Raw genomic sequence first — 18,017 nt, forward strand, 5'->3', positions numbered from 1 at the left:
CTGTGTTTGTCATACACAGGTTAGCTACTCCTCAACTTGATCTACCAGCAATCAAGATGCTGCAGTTACAGAGGCTAGTTGACAGTATTCAGGGGCTGGCAGCAAACTACAAACAGCTGTACAGGCTTGGGATGCCCGCATCAAAAGTACAGTATAAGATTAAGATGGAAGAAGCCAAGTCGTATGCTTTGTCACTGCTACGGTGTCTGTCCCTTTGGTTGACAAAGTTAAAGAGGAACTCAAAAGGATGAAGAAAATGGGAGTGATCACGGCCATTGAAGAGCCCACAAAATGGTGCGCAGGTATGGTCGTTGCACCCAAACCACAGGGAGGGATCCACATCTGTGTTGATTTAACCCACCTAAACAAAGACTGGCAGGTGCTCCTACACCCACAATCAGCCCCACTCACTACCTTCATCAGTTTTTTAGTAGATCAGGTGACATTTGTAGGTCATCAGCGCACAGGGCATTGAAGCAGACCCTGGTAAAATCAAGGAAATCACAGGGATGCCCAATCCCAATGATGTGGCTGTTGTGAGAACATTTTTGGACATGGTGAGGAATGTGGATAGGTTCTCACCATGTGTCGCTGAACTCACAAAGCTAATTGGAGATCTCAAGGCAGACAATGACTGGGTCTGGGAATGCATGCAGCAACAAGCTTTTAAGGAGCTGCTTCGAGAACAGCATTTACCTAATGTTTTGGCACAATGCTGCCCAAACAGAGAGACAATAGTTGCAGTAGATGCTTCCTCATTCTCATCATCTTGCCCAGCATGACAGAGGCAGAGGCCAGATATGTCCAAATTGAAAAAGAGGTTCTGGCGCTGACCTTGGCATGTTAGCGTTTTACAGTCCTACCTGCTTGGGATGGTATTTCTCATACAGACTGACCACAAACCCCTCATTTCGACCTACCTGCTCAGAATCTGAAGTTCAGACTGTGACTGCTCCACATTACATACAGGACTGTACACGTGCCCGGGCAATAATTTAGTTACAGTACACAGCACTGTCCAGGGCTCCAAACCCAGCCACAGCAGAGGAGATACACTTGCCTGCATCAGAGCGAGGCTGGTTTAGATCAGGACCACAAAGGATGCAGATGGCCTAATAACAAAAAAAGGTGTCACACCAGATCTTCAACAGTACTGGCAGTATCACTTGGACCTGCTTTCCAGAGTTTAGCTCAAATGTTCCATCCAATTATAGCCTGTTTATTCTGAAAAACGAGCTGACTTTCTGATTCTGAGATGATAAATGCCCAGGAGAGCACTGTGCACAGGGCCCAACCCGAACCTGTGTCTAAACCTGATCCGAGCTCGAAGCAGTTAAAGTTGCACTTTGTGTTACTCTGTCCCTGACACAAATGGTTATCGCTTGGTTTCCCAGATTACAGATAATGCAGTTTAAAAAATATACCCAAATATTATTTAAAACATGCAGTACTGTCTTACCAATGAAAACTCTGTGCAGCCCCCCACCCCCACTGCTGACACTATAAAATATAACCCTTTTTTTATGGGTTGAGTCCTGTATGCCATAGTCTTTCGATTTTTTTTTAGACATTTTTGACTTCTTAAATATCCTTTTCAGTTTCTGTGATTTCCGTCTGTGCATGTGGCCCTGTAGTCTCTGTAGCCTGTAACCTATGCTAATTAGCAACTTGCGAAAACATGGCATTCATTATTATAAGAACACAGGTGCAGTTTAAGAAAGCATCATGAATCTGAGTTTTCTTTGGATATAGAGCAAATTTAAAGAAATTCCTGAGAATTGTTGAACAATGCCTGAAGAGTCTGGGTGAAAAACACAGCTGAAATGCCAAGGCCTTCCTACATAACCTACCCTCTGGAAGTCTTGTTACTGATATTCAAGTCCAGGGCTCCTGCTTACCTAGTACCTTTGGTTCTGCTACACATTATACTTTTAAATGTAACCAAGGGTTACATTTCAACCCAATTTTATATCATCAAATAACTAACTAGAACCAAACTTACCAAAAATTAAGAACTACCTAAGATGACAGAAACAATTTCGAGAAATATTTATTGATTGTTCAACTTTGACTTTTTTGTTTGATCCATGTTCCATCTGCGAATAGGAAGGAGGCATGGTTTACCAGGTGGCAAGCGAAACGCATGGCTGTGTCATGTTGTCCATCTTTATATTCAGTCTGGTCTGAACACAAGCAGCTCTATTTGAACTTTTTTCGAAGAAAACACATACAGGGAAATACTTGCTACAACAACCTCTACAATGGAAGTACTCCGGGTTACTGCTTTCACTCTTGAATGCATTTTCTCCCAAGGGGCCAGCATTCAAATTCGAATCGCAATTTTGTGCCTTGCCTTCTTTGCACCTTGTAACAGGTGTAGTGTAAGGCAACAACAAAACAAAAAAGTTAGTGGTCTGAATACTTCTGAATGCAATGTATACCACCCAATGACATATGGAAAATGCAAATTAGTCTTGAATGATTTTACATTTTCTCTTGCAATTATTAAAACCCATTTTAACTGCTGTGAATTCAGGAAGATTACAGGTGCCGTTCTCTGTGAAGCATCATCAAATTACTCAGAGATGATGTTGTTTCATACCAAGATAGATTTTCAGTGAATTCTTCTTCTAAAGATGAGATAATTTCAGTGTAAAGTGAACAAGGACTTTATTTGTGAGTAATTTAGGTGGTCCAGTCTAAAGAATGTTTCAGACCTGTTTGTCATGGGAGGGGCATTGATCCTGGAGTCAACAGTGCTTCTCCATTGGCTGGAGAGAAGAGGATACTGGCCACTGGGAATGACTGGCATCTCTATGGGAGGATATGTAAGTCTTCAGAATGGCACACATTCTGTCTTTTCCATTATTAATCCTTTTTTAACCAAACCTCTACAATCCACCAGTATTCCTCTTCACAACTAACCAACATGCTTGTCATTCTGAAAACCCATATTCACCAGCAATTTATTTAACATTTAAAACTGACTAGAATTTGCATTACCTGTGTAGCGTTATGATCATTTTGCACCAGCTCTTATCGGAGCAAAATCATATGGTCGTGAATTCCCGGTTCAAAGGCTCTCACTTCTCTACTCCCAAAGAACACATAATGACAACAGATACAAAAATATGAGATTTATTGGCTAATATGTACAAGGAAGGGAACATTTACAAGAATTATAAATGAAGAATATGCAAAATAGAATAAATGTAACATCTGCAATTACAGCAATGGAATTGAAAGATGATAATTTTAGTAATGGTGGAAGATGATATGTTTAAGTGTGGTAAAATTAACAGGAAAACAAATCTATGCAGGAATGCACACATTATTCTTTGAAGGTAAATTTAGAGGTTATAATTCTGGTAACGACATCAATCAATCAAGCACATTTTATTTGTTAGTCCATATTCACAAATCACAATTTGACTCATTAGGCTTTAACACGGTGTGACATCATCTGTCCTTAACCCTTAACAAGAGTGAGGAAAAACTACCAAAAATAAAACATTTTAACAGGGGAAAAGTAATGTAGAAACCTCAGAGAGAGCCACATGTGAGGGATCCCTCTCCCAGGATGGACAGAAGTGCAATAGATGCCATGTGTAATGGAGAATGTCAGAAAAATTAGAGTAATTATAACATTGGTTAGAGTAAACAGTTTAAAGTATGATGGTTAAGTGAATTGAGGAATTATTGTCAGTAATGGTAGAGTATCTGAGTAGACATATTGTATATCAAGCAGTCTACCAATCCAATCCACCCAGTCAACAGCAGAATCAATTGATTGGATTGAGCCTACTTGAATGAGTGCCGCTGTGCTGTGGACCTTCTCTGCTCAAATTCAGACCATGGTTCGGTGGCTATTAACCTGCCAGTGGTCGCAGCTGTGGGGCCTCTTCTCCAGGCAGTCTCTTCTGGCACTGGGTCTGGATGAGACTTGGTGCAGGCATGCAGTCAGTGTATAACTGATGGTTTGGTGTCGTAACCAATGCTGATTAATTAAGTTGTATGCTCGACTTTGTAATAAAAACTCCAGTAAAATTGGCGTTGGTCATATGTTACAAAATCTCCATACATATTTAAACAAAGTTGTGATGAAGTTGTTTATAAAACAAGCATTTGATGCTGTATTCTCATCAGCTGGCTGTTGATTTGGCAAAAAAATTAGATGCTTTGTTGGTAAGTTACTGTAACGTGCATAAGAGTGTAATTCAAAAGATAAACTTAAGAGAAAAGAAGATATGAACTAAGTTTAAAAATGAGAATGAGAAGAGTAAAAAGTAAAGTGAAAAGCAAAAGTTATGATGACCTTAGCATAAAATTGGCACAAAGCTGTAAGGAGTGCTCAATCGCAAAACAGTGTTTTACTTAAAGAGGAAGCTCTTTATCTGTAAGTATGATATTTTAGCTAGACCTTGAGTAGATGAGCATAATAATGTATGGCGTCTTCCCACACTCCTCACACAAAGAAAGAGTAGGTTTAGGGATTGGGAATCTGAGGACAAAGTCAGCAATCACTTTCTATTGCTTTTTAAAAAAGAGAAACTGCTTCCTGAATCAATTTTACAAATATGTTACATGCATGTCCACATACAAAAACCATAAAATACCAAATCATGCCGAAATCATATTTTTGTCTTTGTATCCAGATGGCATCCCTGGCAGTGACTAACTGGCCGAAGCCCATCCCTCTGATTCCCTGTTTGTCTTGGTCCACTGCCTCAAGTGTCTTTACCACGGTAACACACTCTTTGTATCTGACACATGATGGAAGTTTTCAGAGCATGCAATCAAACTGCAGCTTGATTAGATACATTGTGATAATTGCAGCTTGATTGGTCTGATTTTGATGAACAGTAAATACAGACAAGGAAAGGTTTAATACAGATGTGTGGTTTTATCCCAACCCATTCCAAATCTTGCCCATCTTCCACCAGCAAGGAATGCTTTCACATTTGGCACAGACATTTACTTGGACTCAAGAATGAATTGTTTTAAATTTTGGGAGCCAAAGGTCAGGGTCATGATGGCCTCACAAAATATGTCTATGTTATTCTTAAATGTTATGTCTTATGATCAGCTTTATGGAATGTCTTTAAATTGTGTACAAACATTCACTTCAAAGATGAACTGATTCGATTTTGGTGGTCAAAAGTCAAAAAGGTAAGGTCACATGACCATGCGTTGTTTTGAATTCGAAACAGATAAGGAATGCCCACAGGGAATATCATCACGTGTCACAAACATTCACTGAATAGAATTTGGTGGTCAAAGATCACAGTGACCTTATGTGAATCTTGAAAAAATCACTGACTGGTTGGCGGAGGCAAACAATCGAAGTAATTCTAGTTTTCATTTGTGCCCATTTCAGCTGCTTTAAATTGGCCTTCCTGAATTCAGTCTAACCAATGATGAGTCCAGTCAACATTGATATCATAATTTCAAATAATACCTGTAGTAAATCACAGATTAGCTACAGTATGTTATCATGTCTGAGAAAAAGGACTAGTAAATTACTGATTCATTTGCTTTGCCATACAAATAACTGTAGCAAGGGATTGAAATTTAAATCTTTCTGTCTAAATATCAGATAAGGAACATTTTGTTAACTTATGGTTATATTTTTTGTCAACACTGTTGACTCCATGAAGTAAACTGTCCACAGTAACCCCACTCTTTTTCCACAGTATCAGTTTAGTCGGCTCCACTTCCCCTCACTGAGCAAATTGTACTCAGTGAAGGTTATCGTTCATGGTTTCAACCAAAAGTCGGGTTAGGGTTAGGAACTGCTCATTTCACATCATCTTTTCATATGTTCATATACCCTTGTCTTCCAAACATGAAAGAGAACCTGTGGTAGCATTCAGTTGTCATAAAAACTCAAAAGGTGTTTAGTTTGTCCAGTCTGAGCTACTGTAAAAAACATGGTTGGCTCCATAGAGAGGACCAGCTCCAGATCTAATAATAAAGTATTTAAATACAAAGGGCCCATTGTAGTGTAAAGAAAACAACAATTCATACAATTTAGATGAAACACACCAGTGAAAACATCAATATTGATCATGTTATGTTTAGTATCTGCCAATAGATCCCTTTTACCTAAATCTTACACACTGAGCCTTTAATGGCCAGTATGGACTGGAGGACCAATTACAGTGGACTAACAGGCATGTAAATATTGTAAGGGTAGCCTTACTATAGAATTTGTTCAGCAATGAAGTCTGAGGAAGGTGTGTGTGTGTGTGTGTGTGTGTGTTGTAGGGTGTATTGAGTAAAGCAGTAAACTGGACAGAGCTGGAGAAGCAGTATGCCATTAACTCAGTGTATGAAGAGGAGATCATTCACCTGTTGGAGTACTGTGGGGTATGTTATCCTTCACTTACTTCTACTCTCCACAACCAGGATTATACAACTGGCTATAAGGTTACAGATCAATTATGACAAGGATTTCAAATCCTTTAGTCACAAAGCAAGATTTGCTTGTTTTAGCTTTGTGAGCATGCAAGTTAATATTTCTTTTGTTGCATGTCAATATAAAATTACATAGATCTTTTTTGTTTTGTTTTGTTTGTTTAGATAATCAGACCACATAGAAATATTTAAGCCGTGGGTGGCTCTGGTAACATGTGATAGGTATTTGTCAATATTCAAGAAAAGGTCCATTGATAACAAATGGTTGCACAGTCAAATGTATGTTTGAGGAAGCTTTCCAAGAAACAGAGCAGTAACCCTGACCCTACTCTTAACACACTTGAGCATGATCATCAATTATTTTGAATCAGTCTCTTGGTCATTGTCCATGTCTGTCAGGCTGATTCCTTAAGGATGGGTACAGAACTTCTGAAGAACGCGGACACTATAGAGCAGCTTCTGGGTCTGTCTAGAGGTGAAAGAGCGTCAGTGGGCCAGTACTCCAAAACTGGATGGGAAGTTGAGGTTGAACAAGGCCCGTTGATTGGTGGAGGCCAAGAAGGGAGCAAAGTTGGAGACAAAGACCATCTGTTATCATCAGTGAACAGCAGTGGAAAAAGTTTCATTGCAAGGTAAACAGGTCAGGTTGTTTTCAATTGAAGCTGCTTATTTCTGTATGTGTGACTTCCTTTTTTCCTTTTGTTTAACATGCTCCAACTATGTATATACATATATACACACTTATATGTATATATTGTAGCTCTTGTCTGATTTGATGTTCTAATATATAATTAGGGCCTCTTGCATATGTACAAATATTTACATAATTTTGGTTGATCCAGTAAACGTTTTATCATTTAGTTCTCATCTAATTTTCATTTCATATAATTTTTTCCTAGAAGTCTACATGCAAAGAGCACACTTCATGGGAAGAAGATGGATTCAGCCAAATGCTGTCGGCCATCTTTGCATAAAGAATCGATAAGCTTTATGAAGGGAGTTATGGATGAATGTACACACATGGCCAACTTCTCTGGTAGGTTTTATGGTACAGATGGACATATTTTTCAGGCAGCATTTTTGATTAGTTTCACAGCAGACGTAGGACAGAAGAAAGAAGATAGTCATAAATACTTTTGGTAGAGATGCTCGATCAAAGGTTCAGTGTGTAGAATCTAGTGGGGAAGTTGCATGTTGCACCTCACCCCCCTTTTACAGACATGAAAGAGAACATGTGGTAGCCTTGTCATAAAAACTCAAAGGTATTTAGTTTGTCCAGTTTGAACTACTGTAAATATGGTGGTCTCTGTAGGAATGAGCCACTCCCAATGTAAATGTAAGGTATTTAAATATAAAGGACCCATTCTAGGGTAAAGAAAATGTGGCAAAAAACATTGCCACCGGGAACTCCCAACAGCAGCCAGACACAAACCATTCTGGTTTTAACATGCTTTATTATTGAGAACTGCAAACATTAATTTAAACAAAACCAATCATTTTGCCGGATTTTTGTTGGCTGTGGGGTGAATTAAGTTAATGTTAGACTAAGATTATGTGCATCTTGCATGACCAGAATTCAATTTAAGTTGGCCTATTAAGTTATATAGTCCTTTTCTCATGTTGCAATTGGTTAAATCTAAATTTTCATAGTATTCATAATATTATTTATAGCAGCTAAACCCATAATTGCAATTGCAGTGTGTGGAGGTAGCTCGTCAGACTCAGCACAAGTGAGTCTAGTTGGCCAATTACTCTCCATGGATTAAAAAGGCAGCAGAAAAGCTGCCAGTGAGAGAGAGAAACATATGATGGAGAAAGAGACAGAAAAAAAGACACATGGAGAGAGCTGAGATAAGCTGCCAAGACGCCAGCATAAATAAACTGCTGGCAAATTTATGTTTAGTTTGTTGTAATTTATGTTTGCTCCCATTAAATAACAAAAAATGTTGAAAAGCAAATGGTTTGTCTCTGGCTGCTGTTGGCAGACCGTGATGGCAATGTGATAATGCTCCATGTCACTAACTGGTTTCATGAATATGACATTGAGTTTAGTGGACTTCAATGACCTCCAATCACTGGATGTGAATCCACTAGAACCTATAGGGCAGTGGTCGCCAATCCGTCGATCTCGACAGTCTTCACCATCGATCTCTGTAACTCTCTGGACTCACAGTCTGCGGTTGAGCGGCAGATCTGCTGTGGGTCGCTTGTCTGTTGTTCACACCCGCTGTGTGTCCCCTATACTGGAGACGAAGCAGCAGGTTTATCTTCTGCATTTCCTTCAATACAAGTCGGAGTATGTACTGAACTAAATGTCAGGACTCTACTGTATGAAGTCCTGCATCTTCTGGTCTGTTGACAACAATCAAAGCCCTGTTAGAACAAATGAATGGATTCAGAAGTGAAACGCTGGAGTGCTTTTTCTCTGAAACGGGTTCAAGAAGTGTTGTAAATACGTTTGTGACATAGACAGATTAACATTGTGTTTCACTGCAGAATAAAATGATCTTTCACCTGAGTTTGAATGTTTATCTGTTGAATTTATGTCACAAACACAAAACAAAAGCACTCCAGCGTTTCTGTTGACCAAATCCATTCTTTTGTTTAAAAATGTTTTTTATTGTGAAATATTTGCAGGAGCTGAAGATGCATGAATTCATACTGAAATTATAAATATGACCCTCCTAGGTGTTTTTTTTTGCAAGATATTGGGGTGGTAGATCTCGGCTCACGTTTTCAATTAAAAAGTGGTCTTGTGCTTTAAATGGTTGGAGACCACTGCTATAGGGTGTGGTAGAACAAGTGATTGACAGAATTAATGTGCAGTTGACACATGCAGAAATCATGTAATGCAGTTACACTAACATTGAGCAGAATCTTAAAGGAAAGTTTCCAACATCCTGTGAAATTGGTATGTCATGAAGAACTGAGGACATTTGAGAGCAAAAGTGCTTGTACTCATTGTTTGTCTGGTGTTCCTTATAGAATGTGAAGTGAATGTATGAATAGTCCCAAGATGATAGATAATTTATTTTCACTCAATGATTAGAGGTATGTCTGCTATATTGAAATGATGACCAGTGAAGACAGGCCAAAAGAGGGGTCATAGGTGTGTGGTTATATATCCCAACAGAAAATAAATTGTGTGTGTTCTTCGCTCTGTCCTAGTCCCTGTAGACACCAGTCTCATCATCGTAGTCCAGGCCAAAGAGGATGCCTACATCCCTCGTACAGGGGTCGTCAGTCTGCAGGATATCTGGCCTGGATGTGAAGTCCGATATCTGAATGGCGGACACATCAGTGCATACCTGTTTAAACAGAACGTCTTCAGGTAAACCACTTACTTGACATGCAGAGCAAAATATGTGTGCAGGGTCGGAGGTTCTCTGTCACTATGACAGATTTCCGTCATTCAGGGTTTCCCCTCCCTCACAATACTTTTTAGCAGTTTTAAATATTTTTGTGGAGGGCCTAAACTGAATGACCAGAAAAACAATGCTGAGCTCTGGAGATTGCAGAGATATTGTAATGACTATAATATAGGGCACTCTTTATTGCTGCATGTTCATATTCATTTGAATATATATTATTTTTTAATCCCACCACGTGTCCTCCCTGCCTGGTGTTACACATATTGGAGATATCACTCACAATCTAACAGTTGCCAGTTCTTCTACAGTCATACAGCCTAAACAAGGATCAGGTTGTTGGTATATTGTTGGATAACTGCAGTGTCATAAAGGTTAATTGGTCTGCGGTAGAGACACAAGACAAAAGAAAAAACCCATCACTACTGGACATAAACAGAGACATGGTTCTCATCTTCACAAGTACAGCCAGGGCTCTTCAGAATCCTTTCCAGGGTTTGTGGAAGGGGTTTTGCTCTAATGGTTACCATGATTTTCGAGTTGACGTACTGACATCGTAATTAAAATTCAATTATGTATGGCCATTTTCAGGGTAAACCCTATGTAAAAACATATCGCTGGTAGAGCGGCTCCATTGCAGAACTGCTGGTCACCTGCAGCCGGTGTGGTCCGGGTGTTAACCAGGATTTGTCCTGCTGTCACATCAGGCGGACCAGTAGACTTAGAATGCAAAGCCAAACAGTCCAAAAACGTGAATTTGTGCAAACTTCATGTAAGGAACAGAATGTTGAAAACACATAAATGCCACATTGAAAATGCGTCAATGACGTGTGATCTCGTATGTGTCAATGTTGCTTATTTGGTCCCTTGCCCAGTTTGAACTGTTCACTGCCTCAAGGTCTCAAAGGCTGCTGAGCTCTAGCATTGTACCATTTTTTTAAACCCAGGAGGAGTTTCTTAAAACAACTAAATAAAGCTTACTACAGATCCGCTTATTTCTTTTAACTGCACTGCGGTTGTATGCCTCTGCCAAGCAGTGTAGTTTCCATGTAAATGTTTCTTCATACATTTTTTTCCAGATTCATATAATTTCACTGTGACCTTTACCTTTCACCACAGAAATCTAATCACTTCATCTTTCAGTCCCAGTGACAACCATCCATTCACCAAGTTCCCAGCCAGAAATTTGGGTGTGGTCTTTGACCAAAACCTGTGCTTCGAACCCCACATTAAGGTTGTGCACTTGTGTCTTTATCATTTAAGAATTATAGCCGAGGTTAAGTCTTTGATCTTACATACAGACCTGGAAAAACTCATTCATGCCCTTATTTCTTTGTGGAGGATCGATTTTTAAATTATTTTAATCACTTTTAAAGTCAGGCATGGGCTTGCCCCTCCCTATATATCAGACCTTACATCTTCCTACAAGCCAGGATGTAGTCTGAGATCTTCTGGTAGGGCGTTGCTAACCATTCCGAAGTCCAGGCTAACAACCAAAAGAGACGCTTTAGTACAATATGCTGTTACCTGTTTTATCTCGCTTCTTAAGACACATCTTCCTATTGTTTGTTGTAAAGCACTTTGTTGTGTGAATGTAGTGTTCTCATGCAGTGTGTCGTAAGTCTGACTAAACACCAAGGTAAACCGAGGACAGAGTCGTAGTAGTAAGGTTGACCATTTACTTGAAGACTTCCTCATTAGCATTCTGGTGAAAACTGTGAATGTCTGTTATATGTTACATTCTACATAATTGTAACTATACATTGCTGCTTTGCACTGCAGGTGGCAGTTACCACAGATGTTGTAGCTGGTACACATTGGAAAATACACTGTTTTTAGGTAACTTATCAAACATTTTTAACTAAATATTTACTAATATATTATATTTAGCATGTCTAACAACAAATAAATAAACCTACAGCGTTGGATTGGGTGCAAGTGGATTATTCCTCAGAGCATGTACCATTTGTCTCTCTGGTTTTTACTGCAGAACCAGGAAGCCCCAAACAGGAAGTTGCCAGAACCAGAGGTAATTGAAAACCAGAAGTGACGTCACTGTGTGACGTAAATGGACAAATAATATTACAAACAAGTCTTTTATACTGTAAAGTAATTATCCATCCTCCACTTGCAACCAGCAAATTATTTAAACAAAATGAATGCCTTAAGGGCAGTGAATGAATTTCCTCATGGTGTTCTGAGGCAAAAAGAAATTGCTTTGTGAGGTCACACTGACCTTGACCTTAGACCACAAAATTCTGTTCAGGTCATTAAGTCCAAGGGAAAGCGCCACATGTAATATTATTCCCTTTGCATATTCGTGATAGATATCGCGCTCAAAAAATCTGTCCATTTAGGAAGCACAAGTGATTGTGAATCAGTTTCACCTGCTTTGATGCAAATGAAAGTGACAACAGTTGCAATGGAGAAGCAAAATCAAGACAAGCACCAAAAGGAAATGGTTTTAGATGTGGTGGCCTTAGACAGCTACTCTCTTTTTATCCTTCCTGACTGATTCTTCTCTAGTTTATGTTTTGCTAGTGTCCTTGTCACTACTGGTAGCATGAGGCAGAACCTGCAACCCGATCAGGTTGCACAGGTAGTCCAGCTCCTCGCAGTCGCTAGAAGGTTCGTCTCCAAGCTCAATCTCAAGAGCATGGAGGAGATACCAGCAAACTGCTGAAGAGCTGGACAGGGCTGTGGAAGGACATCAACCCAGCAGCAGGACCGGTACCTGCTCCTTTGTGAGAGGAGGAACAGAGCCCTACAGAATGACCTCCAGACTGCTGGTGTGCTTGTTTCTGACCACACTGTCAGAAACAGAATCCATGAGGGTGGTATAACGGCCCGACGACCTCTAGTGAGACCTGTGCTTACAGCCCAGCACATCGAGCTTGATTGGCATTCACCAGAGAACACCAGAATTAGTAGGTCCGTCACTGGCTCCCCGTACTCTTCAGAGATGAGAGCAGGTTCACACTGAGCACATGTGATATGCATGTAACAGTATGGAAACACCGTAGTGAATACTAAATCCAGTTGAGCACCTTTGGGACGTTATGTATCGTGCATCCAACACTGCTGGGTTTGCCATGGGTTTTCTTACAAAATGCCAGTGGGGAAGTCAAAGGTGGCAATGTTTTATCTTGATGAAAGAAAAAAACATAACAGGCAATCTAATTTTTTTTTTATCAGCTAAAAAAGAAAGGGAAGATAGCACAAAGAAATAAGATAACCTTCAATAAATAAAGTTTATTACAGTAGGCAATGTGTCAAGAAATGTGTTAAGAAACTCCTCCCTCAACAGCAAATCAGACCTTGAGGCAGTCAACCATTCAAACTGGGCAAGTGGCCAAATGGCTCAAATACATATGAAATTGATGTCTGACATCACACATTGTCAAAATGTTACTAACGTGTTGTTTGCAAATCACAAATTAACATGTTTTTGGACTGCTCACAATTAAGTTATGGTGTGTCAACATTGAAGAGCAATGCAAAATTGCAACCTTTCCATCATTCTTTAATCCCTCTGTCTGGTATTTTATGAGTGAGGTCGTGAAACACACTTCTATGTAGTTCATGAAACACATTTCATACTTGGCTCCTTTTGTATTGTATATTTAGATTTATTGGTGAATTACAGCTGTTTTGTAGAAGTTAATGGTCACATTGTAGGCTTTGATTGATTTCTTCTCAGCAGAAAATGGTAATCCATATGAACTGACTGGTACTGACTGAGGTATTGACTGAAGTCGTATGATTTGTTCTAAATGGCACATTACCTTTTATTCACATCCTGCCCAGTGTCCGCTGGTTTCAGTCTGTCATCTGTTTGCTTCTCTCCTCCTGTCGATGTTCACACAGAGTATTTTAATGCAGACAAATTCAATATATAGCTACTGTTCAGTTTCTGTTGTCAGGCATTAGAACAAGTGTGACACAGTGACTGTAACTTACTGCATGTGTTTTATTTTCAGACAGGCGATATATGATGCATTCAACAGATTCTGTCTGAAGTATCCCAACTAGCCATGGCCAGCAGAAGTTCTTTCCACCTTGTAACAACACCAGGATCAGCATTTCCACAGAGGCTTGCTTTCTGCTGAGAGGATATGTGCCTGAGCTTTACAGTTCATTACACAAAGCTAAGGTTACATTAGCTCAGTCACTTTCAAATTCTTTTCATTTCCTGTGTCTGCAGAGGGAGTGGTTTGTGCCTTGTTGCCTCTAAACCAAGCTTAGTGAATGAAACTGTGGCAGTATGAAACAGTGTTGTAGAAAGTGCCTGAATGTGGATGTCTAAGGGACATTCACTTTTTGATGATGGACAATAAACCCTATGGTTTTCACTGGCTCACTGGTCCAAACCAGTGGACTGCACGTGTCTGTCCTCATGTGGGCTGTGTCATGGATATTTCACCTGGAGAAAGTGAGAAAAACACACATAACAGTCCCTTTAATATTGCAAATTTCAACACATTGTTGTGCACTAAATACAGATCATTGATTAATATAGTTTATAATAAATACAAACTGTCAATAAAATACTGATGAAAATTTAGAAGAGAAACTACACTCATTTTGGGAATTACATCAAAGAGTTTGAAAAGAGTCAGTGCTCAGTGCAAACCATCCTTATTGTCTATTATCATATACTATTTTAAATGATTCACATTGATGAACATATGAGGTGCTTACATTTACAACAATAAGACTGTTTTTCTTACAGTTGTGTTTGGTGTTTTTACTGCAGTTACATTTCAGTTTATGTACTTTCATCAATTACCTCTCCATGATGGCCAGTGTCCGAACGTCCTTCCATCCAGTATGTCTGTCCAATTGTTGTGAATACAATATTTCAAGAACAGTGTGAGAGGGAGAGGTATTCTTTGAATCCTTTTGAGACAGACTGTTTCTCATATGTCCTGGTAATAAATAACTCCAAGGTTCCTCACAATAGTGTTGGGAGCCAAGATAATGCCATTCAAAGTGACTATCTGGTCAGACAATGTTACTCTATGTTTAGAGCAGATTACAATGACTTCAGTTTTTTATGGATATGAAGAAAAAGTTATGTCTCACTCAGACCTTAAAGGGATAGTGACTCATAACTTGTGGGAGGGGTGAAGTGTTTGAGTCAACAAAACACTTTTGAAGTTTCAGGGGTGTAACAGCCCGGCTCACTGACTGTGACAAGGAGGGAGATGAAACAAGTTGACTGTTATCATAAAATACATTTATTTACCATACAAGATATAAACAACAACACGTGTCTGTAAGCAAAATGAAAGTGATCCTGTCGTCAGTAGTCAGGGGGAGCAAACCTCTTCCCTCAGAAAAAACGAGACATGAATGAGGGGTAAACCGCCGACATCAGCGAGAACTGAAGCTACTGGAACCAGTGATGCTACTGATACTTATTGCGAGTACTCTGATCTTGTCTCATGCACCCTTGGGCGAGAGCTTATGTGCAGTGTGTGCCCAAACATGAACACTGCTCCGAGCAGGATGATAACAGCGGACGTTTAGGATAAAAACATGATGTAAATAATGCCGTTGCAGTCGTTTGAGGAAGTGGTCACCAGTGATGTCAATTGTATTAATTTGGCTGCAACGCTGTTTACCCCTGAAACTCCAAAAGTGTTTAGTGGACTTGAACACTTCACCCACCCCATTATCAGTATAGTGGTGAGTAGATAATGACTGAATTGTCATTTTGGGTGAACTATGCCTTTAAGGCCCCTACAAGGAGTTTTTAACTGGTTATGAAACTGTCTCATTTAATGACCTACAACAGTAAATGAGAAGGGAGAAACATTGGCTTTTTCTATAAAGTATTTGGTGGTTGGCATCCAGCTTAAAGTGCGTTTCTGCCACCTATGCATCGTAATTTACGACAGTCAGGCTTGTAAAACGTGTTTACATGTGTACATTTCCACCGGCATGAGTTTCAGTTTCAACACTTCTTTATTCCCCGGAGATCCCACGTACCCCAGACACCACCTGCATGACCGACCCACCAGCAGAACTATGTAGGTAGCAGAGGAAGAGGAAACAGAAGCAGGGGAAGCCAGCTGGGCGACGCTCTAGACTCAAGGCTAACCCGTACAGACTAGTGGTACCAAGTCTGTTCCTCGCCAACTCCAAGTCTTTTATAAACAAGAGGGATGTGATCAGAATGAGAACTACACCTCATTCTGCGACTATCATCACGGAGACCTGGCTGAACAACAACAGCCTGGACGCAGTGTTTTCATAGCAGACCTCACAAGGCACTCTGGGAAGAGCAGAGGAGCTGGTGTGTGTCTTTTCACGAACAACAGCTGGTGCATTGCCACAGACATTGTTTACAAAGACTGCTTTACAGACCCAGAGCTATCCACGGATAGGTGCAGACTGTTCATTCTTCCAAGGGAATTTACAATAATATAAATTATGTGAGTATACATTCCCCCACAACCTAAGGCTCAGGTAGCACATGAAAAGCTGCATGACTTCATCAACAAACAGCTGACGGTTAACCCAGCCGGTGTGATCATCAATGTAAGGGAGTCATACAACCATACAGCAACAAAAAGATATATTACCTCATCTGATAAATATGATTTAAACTAATCTAGTGCCAGTCCTTTAAAACCCTAGATGTTGTTCCAGCCTCTGTAGCAGAATCTTATGATCTATGGTGTCAAAAGCTGCACTAAGATCCAACAGGACGAGTATAGAGACAAGTCCACCATCTGATGCCATGAAAAGGTCATTAGTAACTTTTAACAGTTCTGTTTCTGTACAATTATGGACTCTAAATCCTGACTGAAAGTCTTCAGACAGACCATTCTTGTGCAAATAATTGCATAAATGGCTATCAACAGATTTTTCAAGGATTTTAGAAATGAATGGGAGGTTTGATATGGGTCCAATTAGCTAAAACACCTGGGTCAAGAGTGGGCTTTCTAAGCACAGGTTAAATTACTGCTGCCTTAAAAGCCCGTGGTATGTAGCTGCTTAATATATATTTAAATCTTAAACACCTCCTAAAAAGTCTAGATTGAATAGGGTCTAAATGATAAGTTTATGGTTTAGATCAGGGGTTCTCAAAGTTTTGGTAGCTGAGGGCCAATTTAGGAACCCAACATTGGACTGATTTGTAATCATTTTAATGACCACAATGCATTTCTGCAGTTTACACTTAAATCAATCAATCAAACTTTATTTGTATAGCACTTTTCTAACAAAAAAATGCAACACAAAGTGCTTCACATAAAACATAAGAACAAGCAAACACCCTCCGCCCGTCCCTAATACTAAGGAAGCGCCATCTCATTGTCGAGCAGTGAGGAAACACAGGAGGCAGGTTAGAAATGAATTAGATTAAAATAACTAAAATTAAATAAGATAAGATGAAATAAAATAATAAAAATAGCAATAAATAATAATAATAATAAATAATAGCAAATAAATAAAAGAAAATATTACTAAAAACGTATTGGTGTGCATCCAATAATGTGCCATAAACACATTTTAATTCATAAATGAACCTTAACCTGGCGAAACTTGAAACATTGTAAAGCACATAAAATCCGGTCAAATTTAGGATATAACAGACCTGTGTGCAGTTCATTTCAGAATATACAGCATGTAAAATCCTATTTACAACAAACAGTCAGTCTCATGTGTGCCTTGCTTCCTGTCTTATCATCAGCAGGGACCTTATTCAGGAGCAATTCCAGCTACCAAAGCACCACAGGAAAACCTGCAGAGACAGACAGACAGACAGACAGACCAGGAGGGGGAGAAAGAGAGAGAGACTTTTAAAATAGAAGCTTACCAAACAAGTCGTCATCATCATCAATATCTACCATTGCCTATCATCAATAAGCTTGTCATTAAGTCACACTGAATATTTGTTACTAGTTAAACAACATACCTTATTGGCATGGGATTTGTGGTGCTGTTTTCAGTTGGCCACGATTCCTCTGATGTCCGGCTCCATCTCCGTCATTGCGATACGAAGGACATCATGTAGATGGCCATCTGTCAGCCTGGATCTCAGCTTGGATTTGTTGACGGCCATGGTGGAGAAGGTCTTCTCACAAATGTATGTGCTTCTGAAAAAAGAGACCATTCTGATAGCATGCTGGCGAAGTGCAGGATATGTGGATAGGAAAAGTCCTTTGTAGAACTCAATGAGGTTCTTGTCACGATATGCTGCTCTGGCCTCGGAGCTCTCCT

At 39.6% G+C, this 18,017-nt stretch overlaps 1 protein-coding gene across 2 annotated transcripts in view; it reads left to right on the forward strand.

Moving 5' to 3' along the window:
- The window catches only part of abhd18 (abhydrolase domain containing 18), a 46,375-nt gene extending 31,717 nt beyond the window's left edge, over positions 1-14,658 (forward strand). For both annotated transcript variants that reach the window (XM_020083054.2, XM_069531856.1), the window contains 7 exons: positions 2,690-2,828; positions 4,656-4,745; positions 6,268-6,369; positions 6,817-7,049; positions 7,317-7,453; positions 9,586-9,748; positions 13,766-14,658. In XM_020083054.2, coding sequence (XP_019938613.1) covers positions 2,690-2,828; positions 4,656-4,745; positions 6,268-6,369; positions 6,817-7,049; positions 7,317-7,453; positions 9,586-9,748; positions 13,766-13,817 — 916 coding nt within the window. In that variant the 3' untranslated portion in view covers positions 13,818-14,658. The remainder of the gene's footprint in view (positions 1-2,689; positions 2,829-4,655; positions 4,746-6,267; positions 6,370-6,816; positions 7,050-7,316; positions 7,454-9,585; positions 9,749-13,765) is intronic.
- Positions 14,659-18,017: the final 3,359 nt, after the last annotated feature.

This window comes from Paralichthys olivaceus, chromosome 9 (genome assembly GCF_024713975.1).
Source record: "Paralichthys olivaceus isolate ysfri-2021 chromosome 9, ASM2471397v2, whole genome shotgun sequence".
Classification (NCBI taxonomy): domain Eukaryota; kingdom Metazoa; phylum Chordata; class Actinopteri; order Pleuronectiformes; family Paralichthyidae; genus Paralichthys; species Paralichthys olivaceus.